The sequence below is a fragment of the Dreissena polymorpha genome, chromosome 8, assembly GCF_020536995.1.
Source record: "Dreissena polymorpha isolate Duluth1 chromosome 8, UMN_Dpol_1.0, whole genome shotgun sequence".
Taxonomy (NCBI): Eukaryota; Metazoa; Mollusca; class Bivalvia; order Myida; family Dreissenidae; genus Dreissena; species Dreissena polymorpha.
The window spans coordinates 71,786,517-71,805,459 of record NC_068362.1 but is presented as its reverse complement, the minus strand read 5'-3'; the positions used below and the strand labels follow the sequence as shown (position 1 = coordinate 71,805,459).

Genomic DNA, 18,943 nt, shown 5'->3' with positions numbered 1-18,943 from the left:
GTCAACAGACATTGAAATAAATTAAATACATCATCTGTCAATTCTAATGAAAGTTAGTGAAATGAAGTTCACCAAAATTATTGTTGTCTGTTAGAAATGCTTTAATTTGTATGTTCGAACGTATTTGGTGCGAATTCAAATACGCACTATGTTGCTTTATGCAAACATAGTTACCCTCTGCTTCGAGAGTCAGTTTTCAAGATGCGAGGCAAGCTATCGGTTGTACAGATATTCTTGGAATACAAATTACCAAATCGATATTTTTTTTTTACTTTTTCGTCTTTGGTCTTCATGGGTACTCACTGATGATAATACAAATGTTTGACGCTAAATCATTATTTAAATGACAAATTATATTTTCTTCGTTCTTTTGGAAAAAAATCACAAAAGGAAATGTCAATTAAAAAGTTTACATTTTCTGAAATGTTTATTCGTAGGTTATTATACTGCATTCAATTAAAAGAATTATAAGGAAAATTGTATAGGTTAAGCGAAACTACATCATTATTATACTGCTGTATGATATTTCCTTGTCTGTTAATAATCAACTCGTATGATGCAAATACGATGTATGCAACTCAGAACATATACTTGAAAAGACAAATTGAAAACATACCTAATCGGCAAGTCACTAGAGGTACACAAAATAAATTATTATCATCATTGAAAGCAGGAGTTTGTTGCAGACTTGAATTGTATAGCGCCTCAAATGGTTTTTAAACTAATGGGAAAAAATCACTGCCGTTGTTCATTTAATTGCCTCAGCAACTAAAATGTCCTTACACCCATCTCTCAATAAAAGAAGAAAAAGATACTGGAATTTGCACTTCTAATATAATACATTTCTTGTTTTTATGTACATGATACTTTAAACTGGTACGACAAGCATCAAAGTTCTGCAATATATTTCATTTAAAATATGTATATTTGAAATTATTGAACATAATGTTCAAAATATGTGCAACAAGCGTTTCATTCCACACCCAGTGCAAAATTATGGCTAGCTTTAACTTCTTCAGTCTATCTTTCAGTCTAAATATGTTAAACTTAACAACACAAAATACGTGGTAAAAGTATGATCACTTAAGTAAATCACATAAGTTAACAGAAAGATAGCAACAGGTAAAACTATAAATGTACGTCAATACAAAACAATATCCGCTATTTCGTCAGCCGCGGCCGCCCTTGAGATGTCAATCAGGTAGATCATGGTATCGCTCAAAATAGAAAATGCGTGTGTTGTGTAACCTTAACACATTTTTTTAACTTCGGCTCTATAAAATAGGAGCCTTTGCGATCGAGAAACCAATCAACTGATCGTCACAACACTAAACGTTTTAGGAAATTTCAAGAGTGAAAATGACATCTCATCGGACTTATCTGATCGTTTTCGCTTTGTGTTGGTTAGGTATGTGTGTTACTTATTACGGCATTTGGATTTATTATTAGTATATTTCATGCCCAGTCAATAAATATTTGAAACAAAAATAAAGCTTGTCATTTGAGATAGTAACGACGACAAATAAAATAGAAACGCGTTAAAAAAATAGGTACAATGTTAACAAATAGGTAACGTATTCAAAATATTTTCTGAATAAACGAACCGTGGTAAAGCCTCAGAGGTAATTTGATAATAGAAGTCTCAATTTACTTATCATAATAATAAATATGCTCTTGTTTTTTTAACAGATTTAACTTTATTTATAACATACCAGTATACAAGTTCAGACGAAAGTATAACATAACACTAAAGGAATTAGAAATGCAAACATTTGAAAATCAATTCGAGTAAAAAACAAAACGAATATTGTTGGGGCATTACCACTTTTCTGTGCATATTTTTTCCTTTGACACAAGTTTGGAAACAAAAACTATAACAATAAGTCGCGTGTTATGATTTTCACTGGGGAAAACATTTGATTTACGGTTCCATAACATTTGATTAATAGTTTGTATTATATATCCATTGTTCATAATAATGTGTTGGTTAAACAATCGTGAGAACAATTGTTGACTTAACAATCATATATTTTATGTCGACTGTTGCATATGTAGTTGTGCACGAATTCATTGTAGTATATGAATATTTAAATTCATTATCATATATTAACAGTTGTAATTAAATTCACAAAACGTATGTTTGATTTCAATATTTATGTGGTTATAGCTTTGTAAGACTTATAGTTTAATTAGAATAGAGTGAATTACATAAACATTTTAGGATCATTGCATTTCATAGTACAATATCACAATTGTGTTATTGAATCCTTACATAAACATTTGAGGATCATTTCAATACATTATATAGTAGACGACAAACAATAAAATAAATTTACAGGAAGAACGTTTTGGAAATTGATAAAACATAAAATCGGACAATGAATTTCTGTATCGTTCAATTGCACACACACAATCCGAAAGAAAAGCTTTATTTTATCTAATGCTTGTACAAATTTTCCTCAAAATATTTAAAAATGGTTATATACAATAATACAATACAATACAGTTTATTCGTATGTTAAGGCCTCCAGACCAGAATACATATATTCAGCATATACATGTATGTAATAGTGATATTATAAATATACATCAAACATCGTGTATTTACATATGATACTACAAATGAGATTAAGAAATAAAGCAACACATATAATACAAAATAATCAAATGGTAACAAAATGTATGTATATACATATGCATTATTTGTTTTCCGTTTCGGTAAAATAGTTCACGCGGTAGTTAAATTATTATTTCCGCTGATAAACGTTTAGCCAGTGACCATATGTTGTCTTCCCTAGAGTCAGACATCGTACTAAAAAAACAATGCGATAGTTCGGCCTCTTTCACACCAGTTTCTATCAACGTGTTCTAACCTGAGAGGTTCATACAAAGGGCAGATAACAAGATAATGAAATTCATCTTCAATAGTAACGGCATTATGACTTACACAAAATGCAACACAATCTCGATCTCTTATCTATATTTAAGTGTCGCCCTTTCTCAATCATCAGCACATGTCCAGAGCACCGGAAATTTGACATCGTCCGTTTTAGAAGGAATGGGAGATCTACAATAAGTATCTCTCAATATTAAGCATGGATTTGTATTCCTTAAAGAGAAGCGATTTAGGTGAGTTATTGATCTTTAATTGAAGTTCCTGCAGAGCACAGTCTTTCAGTCTGTTCTTGAATTGTGAAAGAAAATCACTACTATTTCCAACTCCATTGTTATGCCATGCAAATCCAAATCCGTAGTTAAATAGCATACGTTTAACATTTGTCGCCCAGTTTGATCTACCAGCATCGTCCTGTCTTCTAAGCATTTCATACAGCTGTTTTGGTTAGCGATTTTGGTCCATTCGGGTCAGTCGAATCCAATATTGTATACATTTCATCATATAGTTTACCGAAATTACCAGACGGCCGCAATCACTTAAAGCGAAAATAATGAAACATTTTTATTTAACCCACATATATATTTACAAAAGTCAAAATGCACTCTCTCAGTAATATCCGAGGACTCGAACTCCCAAATCTCCGCTGAGAAACATAAAATAGGAACAACCATTGAATCAAAAAGTTAAAATGCTTCATTGGGTTTAAAGTACCCAAAATGTTTACTCAAATTATATATGCTAAAGACAGCCTTCTTCGCTTGTTTAGCTAAAACATCTTTGGTCATATTCCATGACAATTTGGTGTGAAGAAAGCTCCTAGATACTTATAATTGGGCAACACTTCTATTTCCGCCCCCATTAAGGTCCATTTTTCATAATGCCGTACACGACCTCCATTACGGAACACCATGACCTTTGACTTCTCAAGGTTAATTTTAATTCCCAGGTTATCACTAAAGTCTGCTACGCAATTGATAATATTCTGCAAATTTGAAGCAGTTTCCGCAAAGCTGGAGACGTCGTCAGCGTATAATAATGCATAAAGTCGCTCAGATTCTTCACACACGAACACTCCGTTATTGTTAATGTTTGAACGTAAATAATGAACCAAGTCATTCATGAATAGCAAAAAGATAATCGGTGAACTTAAACAGCCTTGTTTTGTTCCGATTTTGCACTCAAAAAAGTCGGTAAGGCGACTTCTCACTTTTACGCAAGATTTCATTTTGCTAAACATCGAACAAAAATATTGAGAAAATTTCCACAAATAGCAAATCGTGACAGACATTCCCATAGTTTTTGGTGGTCGCAACTATGAAAGGCCTTTTGGTAGTCCACGTAAATAACGTAAAATCGACCACCTTTTTTCGTAGTGTACTTTCGTATAATAGACTGCAAATTAAAAATATTGTCGTTAGTCGAGTATCCCCGCCGAAAACCTGCCTGTGCTTCATTGATTATGCTGTTGACTTCAGACCACTTTGTAAGTCTTATAGTTAATATATTGACAAATATCTTTACTAATAGCATTCCTTATTGATATTGCACGATAGTTGTTCGGGTTCATTGTGGATCCTTTCTTGTGAATGGGAGTTATTATACTTTCACTCCAGCTTTCAGGGAAATTGCCACCTGTGTAAATGTCATTAAACACTCTGTGAATGAATGGCCATGTTTTGTCGATAGTGCATTTAAACATTTCTATACACAGCCCGTCCGTACCTGATGAACATTTCGATTTAAGTGACTTAATACTATTTACTATTTCGTCCTCTGAAATTGGTTCGTTTAATTCGCGGGTGTTTATATTTGTTTGTAAGGGAGGTAACACCTGGTGCTCGTGCGTATCATCGGATTAATTCGGTGTGCTTGCCGAAAACAGGTGTTTAAAATACTCGTACCACTCATCGCAGAAAATCGAGTCATTTATTGCATTGCGTTTTCTTTTCGCTCGTTTTATATTGTCCCAAAATAACTTTGGGTTATCGCTTTTTTCCACCAAAACGCGACGTCGTTTGAGCTCAAGTTTTTTCTTTTTGTATTTACAAATCAGCCTGAACCTGTTTTTGTAGTTTAAGTAGTTAGTGAGATCCAGTGCAAAGCTGGTTAATCGAAATTTTCTTAAGCTACTATATTTTTGGCGCTTTAATTCCTGACATTCTGTGTCCCACCACTCAGATTGAGTAACTGGCGTTTTATTCCTATGGAATCGACCAACTATTTTCTTCTTCATGCAGTCCGCTGCAGTTTGTATTATTTCAATAAATTCTGATAATCTACATGTTTGATCACCACTGGAAATAGACCTTTCAAATGTGTCATATCTGATTTTGAATTTGTCTAAAAAAGTTTGTTTTAACTGGTCATTCCATGGGAAGTGATATGCACTTTGCACACGCGATATGTCCGCTCCATCACTCGGTGCTTGCTTAGCAAATTTAAGAATGCACTTCAGTGGAAAATGGTCAGAGAAAAGATCTGGACAAACTTCAAATCGTTCTATATAATTAAACAGTTGTGTTGACGCGATTACATAATCCACGGTACTTCTTCCACCATTTTCGACGCAGGTAATTTCTCCTCCGCGGTCATCTTCTACTCTGCAATTTAGAATGTGTATGTAAAGAGAGCAGCACAGATCGATTAAGGATGTCCCAAACCTGTTTAAAGCACAGTCTTTTGTGACTCTTTTTTCATTAAAAGTGTCGCAAGGGTATGTGGTTTCCCCTACAATGTGATCAATATCGCCATTCGGAATAAAATCTATTAGATCACCCGTTCGCGCGTTAAGATTACCTTCTAGAAGGATAAGTGCAGATGGAAAGTCAGAAAGAATTAATAATAATTTCTGACATAAAATGTCTATACCGTCATCATTGTCTTCATCGTATATAACTGATCTTTCCGGTGAGATGTATGTGAATATCATAAATAGTTCTTTGGAATATCCCGTCAGATCGCATGACACGTTCACAACAATGCACTCTGTCAGATGATCGTAGACTCTTTTAAAGTATTTGCATTAACTGTCTTTGATGAATACTACAACGCCCCCTGATCCACGCTTGCCATTTCCTATTCGCATATTTTCAAAGCATGTGTAATTATTAAAAAAATTGTAATCTCTTGATCTTTTGTCTACCACGTTTCGTTTAGCGCTATTACATCGAAATATTCGCAGAAACATTTAAAAAGCGCGTCATTCGAGTATTGTTTAAGTCCTTGTACTTTAATTGAACATAAACTAAAACAATTTACACTATTTACATCGTTCGTGTATTCTGAGCCTTGGCCATTTTCCTATTTAGCAACTAATATTGGTTTGTTCGAAATGAAGTCATATTCGTATAGCTCCCCGCACACCATTAGTTTATCCTGTTTGTATCTGGCTGCCTTTCCTTCATGTTGGCACTGCTCAAGGAATGGATGCAGAGCGGTTCGTGCTTTCACAATTCTATCCGGTAAATCTTCTACTACTCTACCACTGACTTGACCATTCTTCCGTTTATCACTAAACGCGTTCAGAACCGTTTGCTTATGTTTCAGCAGTGCAAACCTAGCCAGAATAGGTCGATCTTTTTTCGAAGATAGTCTGTCAGTATATTCGAACTGAATGTCCGTCGAGTCAATACCTAATTGTTCGAGTATAAACGACCGGACTTTTTGTTCACATTGTGCATTGTTTTATAATCCATCATGGTTTATTCCATAGAATTTCAAATTATTGTTTCGGAGAATGGTTTCCTGTTTTTCCTGAAGTTTAGAATTTTCGAGTATTTTTTCTTCATATGTTTTTATTCGTTCGCTTAATGACTTCACTTTTTCTGAAAGTTGCTTGTTTTTCTGCTTGATTTCGATATTTTCGCGTTTTAAATCATTGACGGATTGTTAAAATTTATCGAATTTGCTGTTCATCGTTTTCACATAACGACGAATTTCTAACAATATGGATGCTTCATCGATACTGCCCGAGTCCAAGTCCTCATCACCAGTAGCGTCATCGTGTATCTGATTTCCGCTTTTCGTCCCCGTACTAATCGTGTTTGTAGAATGTAACCAATTACTCAATGACGTTTGATTATTTTCTAAAGCACTTCCGTAAGGCTGCTTACTACTGAGTTCTGGTAGCATTGGCCCAACTTCATTTCCACCTGTAGGTCCCGTTTTTCTTCTGGTAGCACGATTCGTTGTGTGACTTAAGGATTTAGACCGTTGAGATCGATCTCGGAGATCTGGTCCAGGATTTCGTTCTACGCATTGTGCTACTAGTAGAAAGAATAAAAGTATTCGCATAGTCAATAAAATATAGTGGTATTTATCATTTGCATTTTGCTGTAGTGATTTCTTCTTCCTCATCGGCTGAGTAAATGCGCCGATCCTTGTCCGCCAAAGTTCAGTGCTAATTCCCATGTTTACGACCAGTGCAGTTCTTTCAGGTAAAAACTTCCGAATTGTAATCCTTGTCAGTCATGCGTGACGGAATCTCGAGTTGCTAACACCATACACTGTATCGAATAACTGTATCGAATAACTGTTTCGAATAACTGTAGTTTCACAATCACTGTGATATAAATAGATATAGATGTATGTTTACATTTTCAAATTAGTCTTTAGATAACAAAGACACTGGAGCTTTTTTGTTTTGTATTACATTTGTGTAACGATTTTCAAATGCCACAAAGCTCAGAAAACAAATATACGTTACATATCTTTACATTCGTCCTTTTATAAAACCAGTAATCACGTATTTAAGCACAAACTTGTAATATTTCAACTGCGCAAAAACAAAACAACTTTTCTCAGCCGGAAACGAAAATTGATTGTTATATATCTCTTTCCTTACAGACAAAAGTGCTGGCTGTAGAGAGGGGGGTAAGTAAATATTTAAGACATTACAGTTTGTTCTCTACAACTCTGTTATTTTCCTAAAATAAATATTGAACACATTTGAGTCAAGAACTCTCGTTTATACAGCGCACTGTTCGTAGACAATTTACGACATTTATGTATTACAATTCAGACATATGCACTAAATACGAGCATGATGTGATCCGCTTGAGACTCATGCCCGGCACGAACTGCAACTCGTTCCTTCAATGCGCTACCTTGGCAACCCACGATGACGCAACGGTGACCTACTACTGGGTGAGGCACAACTGTGCGCCAGGCACCAAGTTTGATTCGTCAATAGGAGTTTGCAACCATGTTGACGCCTTTATGTGTGAAGGTAACATTGCATTGACATATTTAATCACAACTACATAACATTCGTGACCTCCAAAGCTATTTGAGTACTAACGGTCGCGTTTAAAATAATAGCATATGGAAGCTAATATATTTATGTATTTATATTTATTTAAGATGGATGGTTGACTACACCTGCACCGTCAACGCAACAAACACCTACGACGCCTATTGGTAAATGTTAACTACTTGCTGATTTCGTTTTGACAACAAGTCTGTACTCTACCTTTATTCGTGTAAAATACATTTTCCGTACTTTGAATGACATTTTGTTTTATTAACTGAACCGCTCATAAAACGTGAAATAATGCTAATTTAAAAAAATGGAAACCTTTTCTGCACCTATAATTATTTTAATGTAAGTTTATGAATAAGCCGCGCGCTAGTTACACCAGGCATAATGCATTCGCGTAACGTGTCGTCCCAAATTAACCAGCGCAGTCTGAAAATCGTATGTGTTAGTACAGCTCATTGGGACATTGTCGACCTGAAATGGCTTGAAGTCATCCGGGGTTGACTAGAAGCCAATTCTCGTCACCCTATGGTGACTTCAAGCCGATTCATGTCACCCTGGGGTGACTTCAAGCCGACCGAGTGACTAAAATCGGCTTGAAGTCACCCCAGGGTGACATGAATCGGCTTCTAGTTACCACCGGGTGACTTCAATCCATTTCAGGCCGACAATGACCCAATGAGTTTAGCGCATTTAACTCATTTTAACACAATAATTGTGACACATAGCAATTTCAGAAAAATCTCTATCTCAGAAAAACCGTTGTTACGTCCTTTTTTAAAATTGGTTTATAAGCAGGTTCCATGACAGATAGAGCGTGTCCTCACGTCTTATTTTATTAAGGGTATATTAAATAAGCGTCATACAAATTGTGGTGCTTTCTTCAGGAAGTTGACCATCTTCGGTATTTTATGTGCCATAACCTATTCTCTACATAGTACAATATCACACTTGTGTTATTGAAGCCTTACATAAACATTTAAAGATCATTTCAATGGATAGTACAATATCACAATCGTGTTATTGAAGCCTTACAAAAACATTTAAGAATCATTTCAATGCATTGTACAATATCCCACTTGTGTTACTGAAGCCTTACATTAACATTTGAGAATCATTTCAATACATAGTACAATATCACACTTGTGTTATTGAAGCCTCACATAAACATTTGAGTATCATTTCAATGCATACATCTGAGAATCATTTCAATGCACAGTACAATATCACATTAGTGTTATTGAATCCTTACATAAACATTTGAGGATCATTTCAATACATTATAAAGTAGCCGGCAAACATTAAAATAATGTTACAGGAAGAACGTTTTGGAAATTGATAAAACATAAAATCGGACAATGAATTTATGTATCGTTCAATTGCACACACACAATCCAAAAGAAAAGCTTTATTTTATCTAATGTTTGTACACATTTGCCTCAAAATATTACATTATGGTTATATATATCTTTTCTTTCAGACAAAAGTGATGGCTGTAGAGAGGGGGGTAAGTAAATATTTAAGACATTACAGTTTGTTCTCTACAACTCTGTTATTTTCTTAAGATAAATATTGAACACATTTGAGTCAAGAACTCTCGTTTATACAGCGCACTGTTCGTAGACAATTTACGACAATTATGTATTACAATTCAGCCATATGCTCTAAATACGAGCATGATGTGATCCGCTTGAGACTCATGCCCGGCACGAACTGCAACTCGTTCTGTCAATGCGCTACCTTGGCAACCCACGATGACGCAACGGTGACCTACTACTGGGTGAGGCACAACTGTGCGCCAGGCACCAAGTTTGATTCGTCAATAGGAGTTTGCAACCATGCTGGCGCCTTTGTGTGTAAAGGTAACATTGCATTGACATATTTAATCACAACTACATAACATTCGTGACCTCCAAAGCTATTTGAGTACTAACGGTCGCGTTTAAAATAATAGCATATGGAAGCTAATATATTTATGTATTTATATTTATTTAAGATGGATGGTTGACTACACCTGCACCGTCAACGCAACAAACACCTACGACACCTATTGGTAAATGTTAACTACTTGCTGATTTCGTTTTGACAACAAGTCTGTACTCTACCTTTATTCGTGTAAAATACATTTTCCGTACTTTGAATGACATTTTGTTTTATTAACTGAACCGCTCATAAAACGTGAAATAATGCTAATTTAAAAAATGGAAACCTTTTCTGCACCTATAATTATTTTAATGTAAGTTTATGAATAAGCCGCGCGCTAGTTACGCCAGGCATAATGCATTCGCGTTACGTGTCGTCCCAAATTAACCAGCGCAGTCTGAAAATCGTATGTGTTAGTACAGCTCATTGGGACATTGTCGACCTGAAATGGCTTGAAGTCATCCGGGGTTGACTAGAAGCCGATTCTCGTCACCCTAGGGTGACTTCAAGCCGATTCATGTCACCCTGGGGTGACTTCAAGCCGACCTGGTGACTAAAATCGGCTTGAAGTCACCCCAGGGTGACATGAATCGGCTTCTAGTTACCCCCGGGTGACTTTAATCCATTTCAGGTCGACAATGACCCAATGAGTTTAGCGCATTTAACTCATTTTGACACAATAATTGTGACATATAGCAATTTCAGGAAAATCCCTATCTCAGAAAAGCCGTTGTTACATCCCTTTTGTAAATTGGTTTATAAGAAGGTTCCATGACTGATAGAGCGTGTCCTCACGTCTTATTTTATTAAGGGTATATTAAATAAGCTTCATACAAATTGTGGTGCTTTCTTCAGGAAGTTGACCATCTTTGGTATTTTATGTGCCATAACCTATTCACTACATAGTACAATATCACACTTGTGTTATTGAAGCCTTGCATAAACATTTGAGGATCATTTCAATGGATAGTACAATATCACAATCGTGTTATTGAAGCCTTACATAAACATTTAAAAATCATTTCAATGCATTGTACAATATCACACTTGTGTTACTGAAGCCTTACATTAACATCTGAGAATCATTTCAATACATAGTACAATATCACACTTGTGTTATTGAAGCCTTACATAAACATTTGAGTACCATTTCAATGCATACATCTGAGAATCATTTCAATGCATAGTACAATATCACACTTGTGTTATTGAATCCTTACATAAACATTTGAGGATCATTTCAATACATTATATAGTAGACGGCAAACATTAAAATAAAGTTACAGGAAGAACGTTTTGGAAATTGAAAAAAAAACATAAAATCGGACAATGAATTTCTGTATCGTTCAATTGCACACACACAATCCGAAAGAAAAGCTTTATTTTATCTAATGTTTGTACACATGTTCCTCAAAATATTTAATAATTGTTATATATATCTTTTCTTTCAGACAGAAGTGCTGCCTGTAGAGAGGGGGATATGTAAATATTAAAGACATTACAGTTTGTTCTCTACGACTCTGTTATTTTCTTAAGATAAATATTGAAGACATTTGAGTCAAGAACTCTCGTTTATACAGCGCACTGTTCGTAGACAGTTTACGACATTTATGTATTACAATTCAGCCAAATGCTCTAAATACGAGTATGATGTGATCCGCTTGAGACTCATGCCCGGCACGAACTGCAACTCGTTCTGTCAATGCGCTACCTTGGCAACCCATGATGACGCAACGGTGACCTACTACTGGGTGAGGCACAACTGTGCGCCAGGCACCAAGTTTGATTCGTCAATAGGAGTTTGCAACCATGTTGGCGCCTTTGTGTGTGAAGGTAACATTGCATTGACATATTTAATCACAACTACATAACATTCGTGACCTCCAAAGCTATTTGAGTACTAACGGTCGCGTTTAGAATAAAAGCATATAGAAGCTAATATATTTATGTATTTATATTTATTTAAGATAGATGGTTGACTACACCTGCACTGTCAACGCAACATACACCTACGACGCCTATTGGTAAATGTTAACTACTTGCTGGTTTCGTTTTGACAATATGTCTGTACTCTACCTTTATTCGTGTAAAATACATTTTCCGTACTTTGCATGACATTTTGTTTTTTAATTGAACCGTTCATAAAACGTGAAATAATGCTAATTTAAAAAAATGGAAACCTTTTCTGCACCTATAATTATTTTACTGTAAGTTTATAAATAAGCCGCGCGCTAGTAACACCAGGCATAATGCATTCGCGTAACGTGTCGTCCCAAATTAACCAGCGCAGTCTGAAAATCGTATGTGTTAGTACAGCTCATTGGGACATTGTCGACCTGAAATGGCTTGAAGTCATCCGGGGTTGACTAGAAGCCGATTCTCGTCACCCTAGGGTGACTTCAAGCCCATTCATGTCACCCTGGGGTGACTTCAAGCCGACCGGGTGACTAAATCGGCTTGAAGTCACCCCAGGGTGACATGAATCGGCTTCTAGTTACCCCCGGCAGACTTCAATCCATTTCAGGTCGACAATGACCCGATGAGTTTAGCGCATTTAACTCATTTTACACAATAATTGTGACATATAGCAATTTCAGGAAAATCTCTATCTCAGAAAGGCCGCTGTTACATCCTTTTTTAAAATTGGTTTATAAGTAGGTTCCATGACAGATAGAGCGTGTCCTCACGTCTTATTTTATTAAGGGTATATTAAATAAGCTTCATACAAATTGTGGTGCTTTCTTCAGTAAGTTGACCATCTTTGGTAATGTGCCATGACCTATTCTCTGCATAGTACAATATCACACTTTTGTTATTGAAGCCTTACATAAACATTTGATGATCATTTCAATGGATGGTACAATATCACAATCGTGTTATTGCAGCCTTACATTAACATTTAAGAATCATTTCAATGCAGTGTACAATATCACACTTGTGTTACTGAAGCCTTACATTAACATTTGAGAATCATTTCAATACATAGTACAATATCACACTTGTGTTATTCAAGCCTTACATAAACATTTGAGTATCATTTCAATGCATAAATCTGAGAATCATTTCAATGCATAGTACAATATCACACTTGTGTTATTGAATCCTTACATAAACATTTGAGGATCATTTCAATACATTATATAGTAGACGGCTAACATTAAAATAAAGTTACAGGAAGAACGTTTTGGAAATTGATAAAAAATAAAATCGGACAATGAATTTATGTATCGTTCAATTGCAAAAACACAATCCGAAAGAAAAGCTTTATTTTATCTTATGTTTGTACACATTTTCCTAAAAATATTTAATAATGGTTATATATATCTTTTCTTTCAGACGAAAGTGCTGGCTGTAGAGAGGGGGGTAAGTGATTATTAAGACATAACAGTTTGTTCTCTACAACTCTGTTATTTTCTTAAGATAAATATTGAACACATTTGAGTCAAGAACTCTCGTTTATACAGCGCACTGTTCGTAGACAGTTTACGACATCTATGTATTACAATTCAGCCATATGCTCTAAATACGAGCATGATGTGATCCGCTTGAGACTCATGCCCGGCACGAACTGCAACTCGTTCTGTCAATGCGCTACCTTGGCAACCCACGATGACGCAACGGTGACCTACTACTGGGTGAGGCACAACTGTGCGCCAGGCACCAAGTTTGATTCGTCAATAGGAGTTTGCAACCATGCTGGCGCCTTTGTGTGTGAAGGTAACATTGCATTGACATATTTAATCACAACTACATAACATTCGTGACCTCCAAAGCTATTTGAGTACTAACGGTCGCGTTTAAAATAATAGCATATGGAAGCTAATATATTTATGTATTTATATTTATTTAAGATGGATGGTTGACTACACCTGCACCGTCAACGCAACAAACACCTACGACGCCTATTGGTAAATGTTAACTACTTGCTGATTTCGTTTTGACAACAAGTCTGTACTCTACCTTTATTCGTGTAAAATACATGTTCCGTACTTTGCATGACATTTTGTTTTTTAATTGAACCGTTCATAAAACGTGAAATAATGCTAATTTAAAAAAATGGAAACTTTTATGCACCTATTATTATTTTACTGTAAGTTTATAAATGAGCCCCGCGCTAGTAACACCAGGCATAATGCATTCGCGTAACTTGTCGTCCCAAATTAACCAGCGCAGTCTGAAAATGGTATGTGTTATTACAACTCATTGGGACATTGTCGACCTGAAATGGCTTGAAGTCATCCGGGGTCGACGAGAAGCCGATTCTCGTCACCCTAGGGTGACTTCAAGCCGATTCATGTCACCTTGGGGTGACTTCAAGCCGACCGGGTGACTAAAATCTGCGTGAATGCACCCAGGGCGACATGAATCGGCTTCTAGTTACCCCCGGGTGACTTCAATCCATTTCAGGTCGACAATGACCCAATGAGTTTAGCGCATTTAACTCATTTTAACACAATAATTGTGACATATAGTTATTTCAGGAAAATTTCTATCTCCGAAAAGCCGTTGTTACATCCTTTTTTTAAATTGGTGTATAAGTAGGTTCCATGACAGATAGAGCGTGTCCTCACGTCTTATTTTATTAAGGGGATATTAAATAAGCTTCATACAAATTGTGGTGCTTTCTTCAGGAAGTTGACCATATTTGGTATTTTATGTGCCATAACCTATTCACTACATAGTACAATATCACACTTGTGTTATTGAAGCCTTACATAAACATTTGAGGATCATTTCAATGGATAGTACAATATCACAATCGTGTTATTGAAGCCTTACATAAACATTTAAGAATATTTAATCACAACTACATAACATTCGTGACCTCCAAAGCTATTTGAGTACTAACGGTCGCGTTTAAAATAATAGCATATGGAAGCTAATATATTTATGTATTTATATTTATTTAAGATGGATGGTTGACTACACCTGCACCGTCAACGCAACAAACACCTACGACACCTATTGGTAAATGTTAACTACTAGCTGGTTTCGTTTTGACAATATGTCTGTACTCTACCTTTATTCGTGTAAAATACATTTTCCGTACTTTGACATTTTGTTTTATTAATTAAACCGTTCATAAAACGTGAAATAATGCCAATATAAAAAAATGAAAACCTTTTCTGCACCTATTATTATTTTTCTGTAAGTTTATAAATAGCGGGCTAGTAACACCAGGCATAATGCATTCGCGCAACGTGTCGTCCCAAATTAACCAGCGCAGTCTGAAAATCGTATGTGTTAGTACAGCTCATTGGGACATTGTCGACCTGAAATGGCTTGAAGTCATCCGGGGTTGACTAGAGGCCGATTCTCGTCACCCTAGGATGACTTCAAGCCGATTCATGTCACCCTGGGGTGACTTCAAGCCGACCGGGTGACTAAAATCGGCTTGAAGTCACCCCAGGGTGACATAAATCGGCTTCTAGTTACCTCCTGGTGACTTTAATCCATTTCAGGTCGACAATGACCCAATGAGTTTAGCGCATATAACTCATTTTAACACAATAATTGTGACATATAGTAATTTCAGGAAAATCTCTATCTCAGAAAAGCCGTTGTTACATCCTTTTTTAAAATTGGTGTATAAGTAGGTTCCATGACAGATAGAGCGTGTCCTCACGTCTTATTGTATTAAGGGTATATCAAATAAGCTTCATACAAATCGTGGTGCTTTCTTCAGGAAGTTGACCATCTTTGGTATTTTATGTGCCATAACCTATTCACTACATAGTACAATATCACACTTGTGTTATTGAAGCCTTACATAAACATTTGAGGATCATTTCAATGGATAGTACAATATCACAATCGTGTTATTGAAGCCTTACATAAACATTTAAGAATATTTAACCACAACTACATAACATTCGTGACCTCCAAAGCTATTTGAGTACTAACGGTCGCGTTTAAAATAATAGCATATGGAAGCTAATATATTTATGTATTTATATTTATTTAAGATGGATGGTTGACTACACCTGCACCGTCAACGCAACAAACACCTACGACGCCTATTGGTAAATGTTAACTACTTGCTGATTTCGTTTTGACAATATGTCTGTACTCTACCTTTATTCGTGTAAAATACATTTTCCGTACTTTGAATGACATTTTGTTTTATTAATTGAACCGTTCTTAAAACGTGAAATAATGCTACTTTTAAAAAAATGGAAACCTTTTCTGCACCAATTATTATTTTACTGTATTTTTTAATAAGCCGCGCGCTAGTAACACCAGTCATAATGCATTCGCGTAACGTGTCGTCCCAAATTAACAAGCGCAGTCTGAAAATCGTATGTGTTAGTACAGCTCATTGGGACATTGTCGACCTGAAATGGCTTGAAGTCATCCGGGGTTGACTAGAAGCCGTAGCATCTGTAATCTTGCCTATTTGATATTTCGCTATTTAAGATTTATGTGATACTTATGCAATAATACGCACATAAATAGTTTGCTTGCCAATAATACAGACTTTAATGATGTCATAATATCATATCCTGTTTGTACTTTTCTGTTGTGTGGTACTTCCAGCCGTTTCAGTTGTTCCTTTCAAACTATACAACATAAGCGAAAAGATAAGATAAATACAATACCAGGTTAATGTTAGGTAAGGGTTATGAGCTAACCTTTATTTAACACTAACCTAGTATTATATTTCCTGTAATCAGGGCCATTCGAGATTATACAATGAAAGATTTATGTTATACTTATTCAATAAAACGCGCATTGATAGTTTTGATTGTCAAAAATATTGGCTTGGAGACTGCGAGACTTTAAATAATTAGTTTCGAAAACGACAAGTTAGAACTACAATTTTATGTTGCTTGTTTTCATTCCATAGTCAAATTTGGCCAAGAGTGTGGTCGTTCAGCCAACTCATGTGATCGATCGGATGGAGTCAAGTGTAAACAACACGACTGCTGTGCAAATAAAGGAGGTGAAGTCCCACCATGCAGTGACAAGTTCTGCCTGTGCGAGACCGAACGGGGCTGGATCTACGACTCGACATCGCCGTCAAAGTGTAAGCAGGCAGATAAATTGGCAAAAATGAGCTGTGATTCTGATGGATACAAAGCTTCTCGACCTTCTTAAACAACGAGATGATACCGGCGCTACGACAAACTCCTAAACAAAAATACGGACTATGAAAAATATCATTTTTCTTCTTTTTGTTTTATAACTCTCTTATTTTCTTAAAACAAATATGGCGTACAACTATGTGTCAGTTTTGCGGTTATATGTTTTTATAGTCGCATACAATTTTTTTATAATTATATATTTGTATACGTTCCATGCATGTTTATGCAATTAAAGGGGCCTTTTCATTGATTTTGGCATGTATTAAAGTTTGTCATTAATTTCTTTATTTTGATAAATGTAACCATTGGATCTAAAAAGCGCCAGTAAAAAATTAAGAATAAAAAAAAATTAAAGAAAAAAAAGTAAACCTCAACAGGGCTCGAAACACTGCCCCTGGTGTCCTGGAGTCAAAAGTCTATCGCTTAGACCACTCGGCCATCCGTGCTCATTCTACGATGGTCGTATTTTTATACTGTATATAGACCATTGTCGTAGCTTCACAAAATATAACGACAATAACAGAACTCTCCAAATTATTCAATCGTTTCGCGTTGCAACGCTTTATAATTTTCAGGTTTTTAAATCGTCAAAAGATTAATATAATGGCTATTTTAGAGCGTGGTAAATGTTCAGTATTGCTGTTTCCTCACAAATATCATAACTTAAATGAAAATGTGCGAATCTGAAAAAAAAAAATTCAATGTGGTCCATTTACCAAAACGTGAAAAGGCCCCTTTAATTACAATCTGCACGTACGTGAATTTTAATATTTTAGGTGCAATGTACAACCCTAACCCTAACTCAAGAATTAAACGTAAGGCTAGAAAAAAGAAAGAAATGACATTTATGTACATATTTTGACGTTAATATATTTCAAGTGAAATCTATGTTTATATGAAATTCAATGGCAAGACACAAAATCAAAAACCGCCTGATGACTGTTAGGAGTCCCAGTCAAATCTTCTCGTGGGACAGGAACAATATTAACTAAGAAACAAGACTTCTGCCAAAAGCGAACGCGCTCCAGTGTGTTTCTATAATAAATAGTGTTTGTAAATATTTTAAATTCAGCGAGCAGTTTCTAAAAAGGCAATCCAATTCGTTGACAAACATATTCTTGATGAGATTTCATTTTCTCTATGCAGTATTTCTTAAGTAAATAATAGCGTTGTTCATACAGACATACATGAGGAATTGACGGATAAACAGATAAACAGAATGACAGTCAGATTGCGTTATTCTCATCCCCCTAACTTACAAAAGCACTGAATCGATAGATCGATACGTTGTGTGCCTTTAGTATCGAAAGTTTGCTGTTTGCATTTTATTTGAAGTGGTCGTGTTTTTCGGCGACAATAACACAGCGTCTTTGCGGCGACAACCACATCGCGTCTATGCGGCGACAATCACATGGCGACTATGCGGTGACAATCACATCACGTTAATGCGGCGATCGCGATAGACATGTTTTCAAACATACACATAAAGCAAACGAGTCGAACTCTTTATAATGGTTACCACTCATGTTTTAAACGAAACAACATAAATAGTTATGCAGCTTTCTTGGTGCTGGTGTTACTTTGCTTATATTTCTATGTACACAACGTTTGTCTTGAATATTTGAAATTGTCAATTTATCACTGTGTCAAAATGCTATTTCAGTGTTACATGGCTTTCGATCACATGTTTTATCATATTATTGTTGTTGTTTTCCGTTTATCTCTTTCTTCAAATAAAATTTTAGCATCACAGTGCGTTTGTTATTACTTACCCTGTGTTAC

At 35.7% G+C, this 18,943-nt stretch overlaps 1 protein-coding gene across 14 annotated transcripts; it reads left to right on the top strand.

Annotated features, from left to right (window-relative positions):
- Window positions 1–1,190: 1,190 nt before the first annotated feature.
- Window positions 1,191–18,904, top strand: LOC127842512 (uncharacterized). Of its 14 annotated transcripts, XM_052372043.1 has the most exons (16): window positions 1,196–1,408; window positions 7,742–7,768; window positions 7,917–8,123; window positions 8,258–8,314; window positions 9,634–9,660; window positions 9,809–10,015; window positions 10,150–10,206; window positions 11,528–11,554; window positions 11,703–11,909; window positions 12,044–12,100; window positions 13,413–13,439; window positions 13,587–13,793; window positions 13,928–13,984; window positions 14,988–15,044; window positions 16,043–16,099; window positions 16,924–18,904. In XM_052372043.1, exons 1-16 carry the CDS (start codon window positions 1,360–1,362, stop codon window positions 17,172–17,174), a joined length of 1,578 nt encoding a protein of 525 aa, XP_052228003.1. In that variant the 5' UTR covers window positions 1,196–1,359; the 3' UTR covers window positions 17,175–18,904. The 14 variants fall into 14 exon arrangements, with proteins under 14 accessions (XP_052228011.1, XP_052228017.1, XP_052228016.1 ...); XM_052372047.1 differs by lacking the exon at window positions 13,928–13,984 and having other exon boundaries at window positions 1,195–1,408; XM_052372044.1 differs by lacking the exon at window positions 14,988–15,044 and having other exon boundaries at window positions 1,197–1,408.
- Window positions 18,905–18,943: the final 39 nt, after the last annotated feature.

Coding starts and splice junctions, on each gene's coding strand:
- LOC127842512 (XM_052372043.1), top strand. CDS start 1,360: ATGACATCTCATCGGACTTATCTGATCGTTTTCGCTTTGTGTTGGTTA. Junction 9,661..9,808: donor TGATGGCTGTAGAGAGGGGG/GTAAGTAAATAT, acceptor ATTACAATTCAG/CCATATGCTCTAAATACGAG. Junction 10,016..10,149: donor TGGCGCCTTTGTGTGTAAAG/GTAACATTGCAT, acceptor TATTTATTTAAG/ATGGATGGTTGACTACACCT.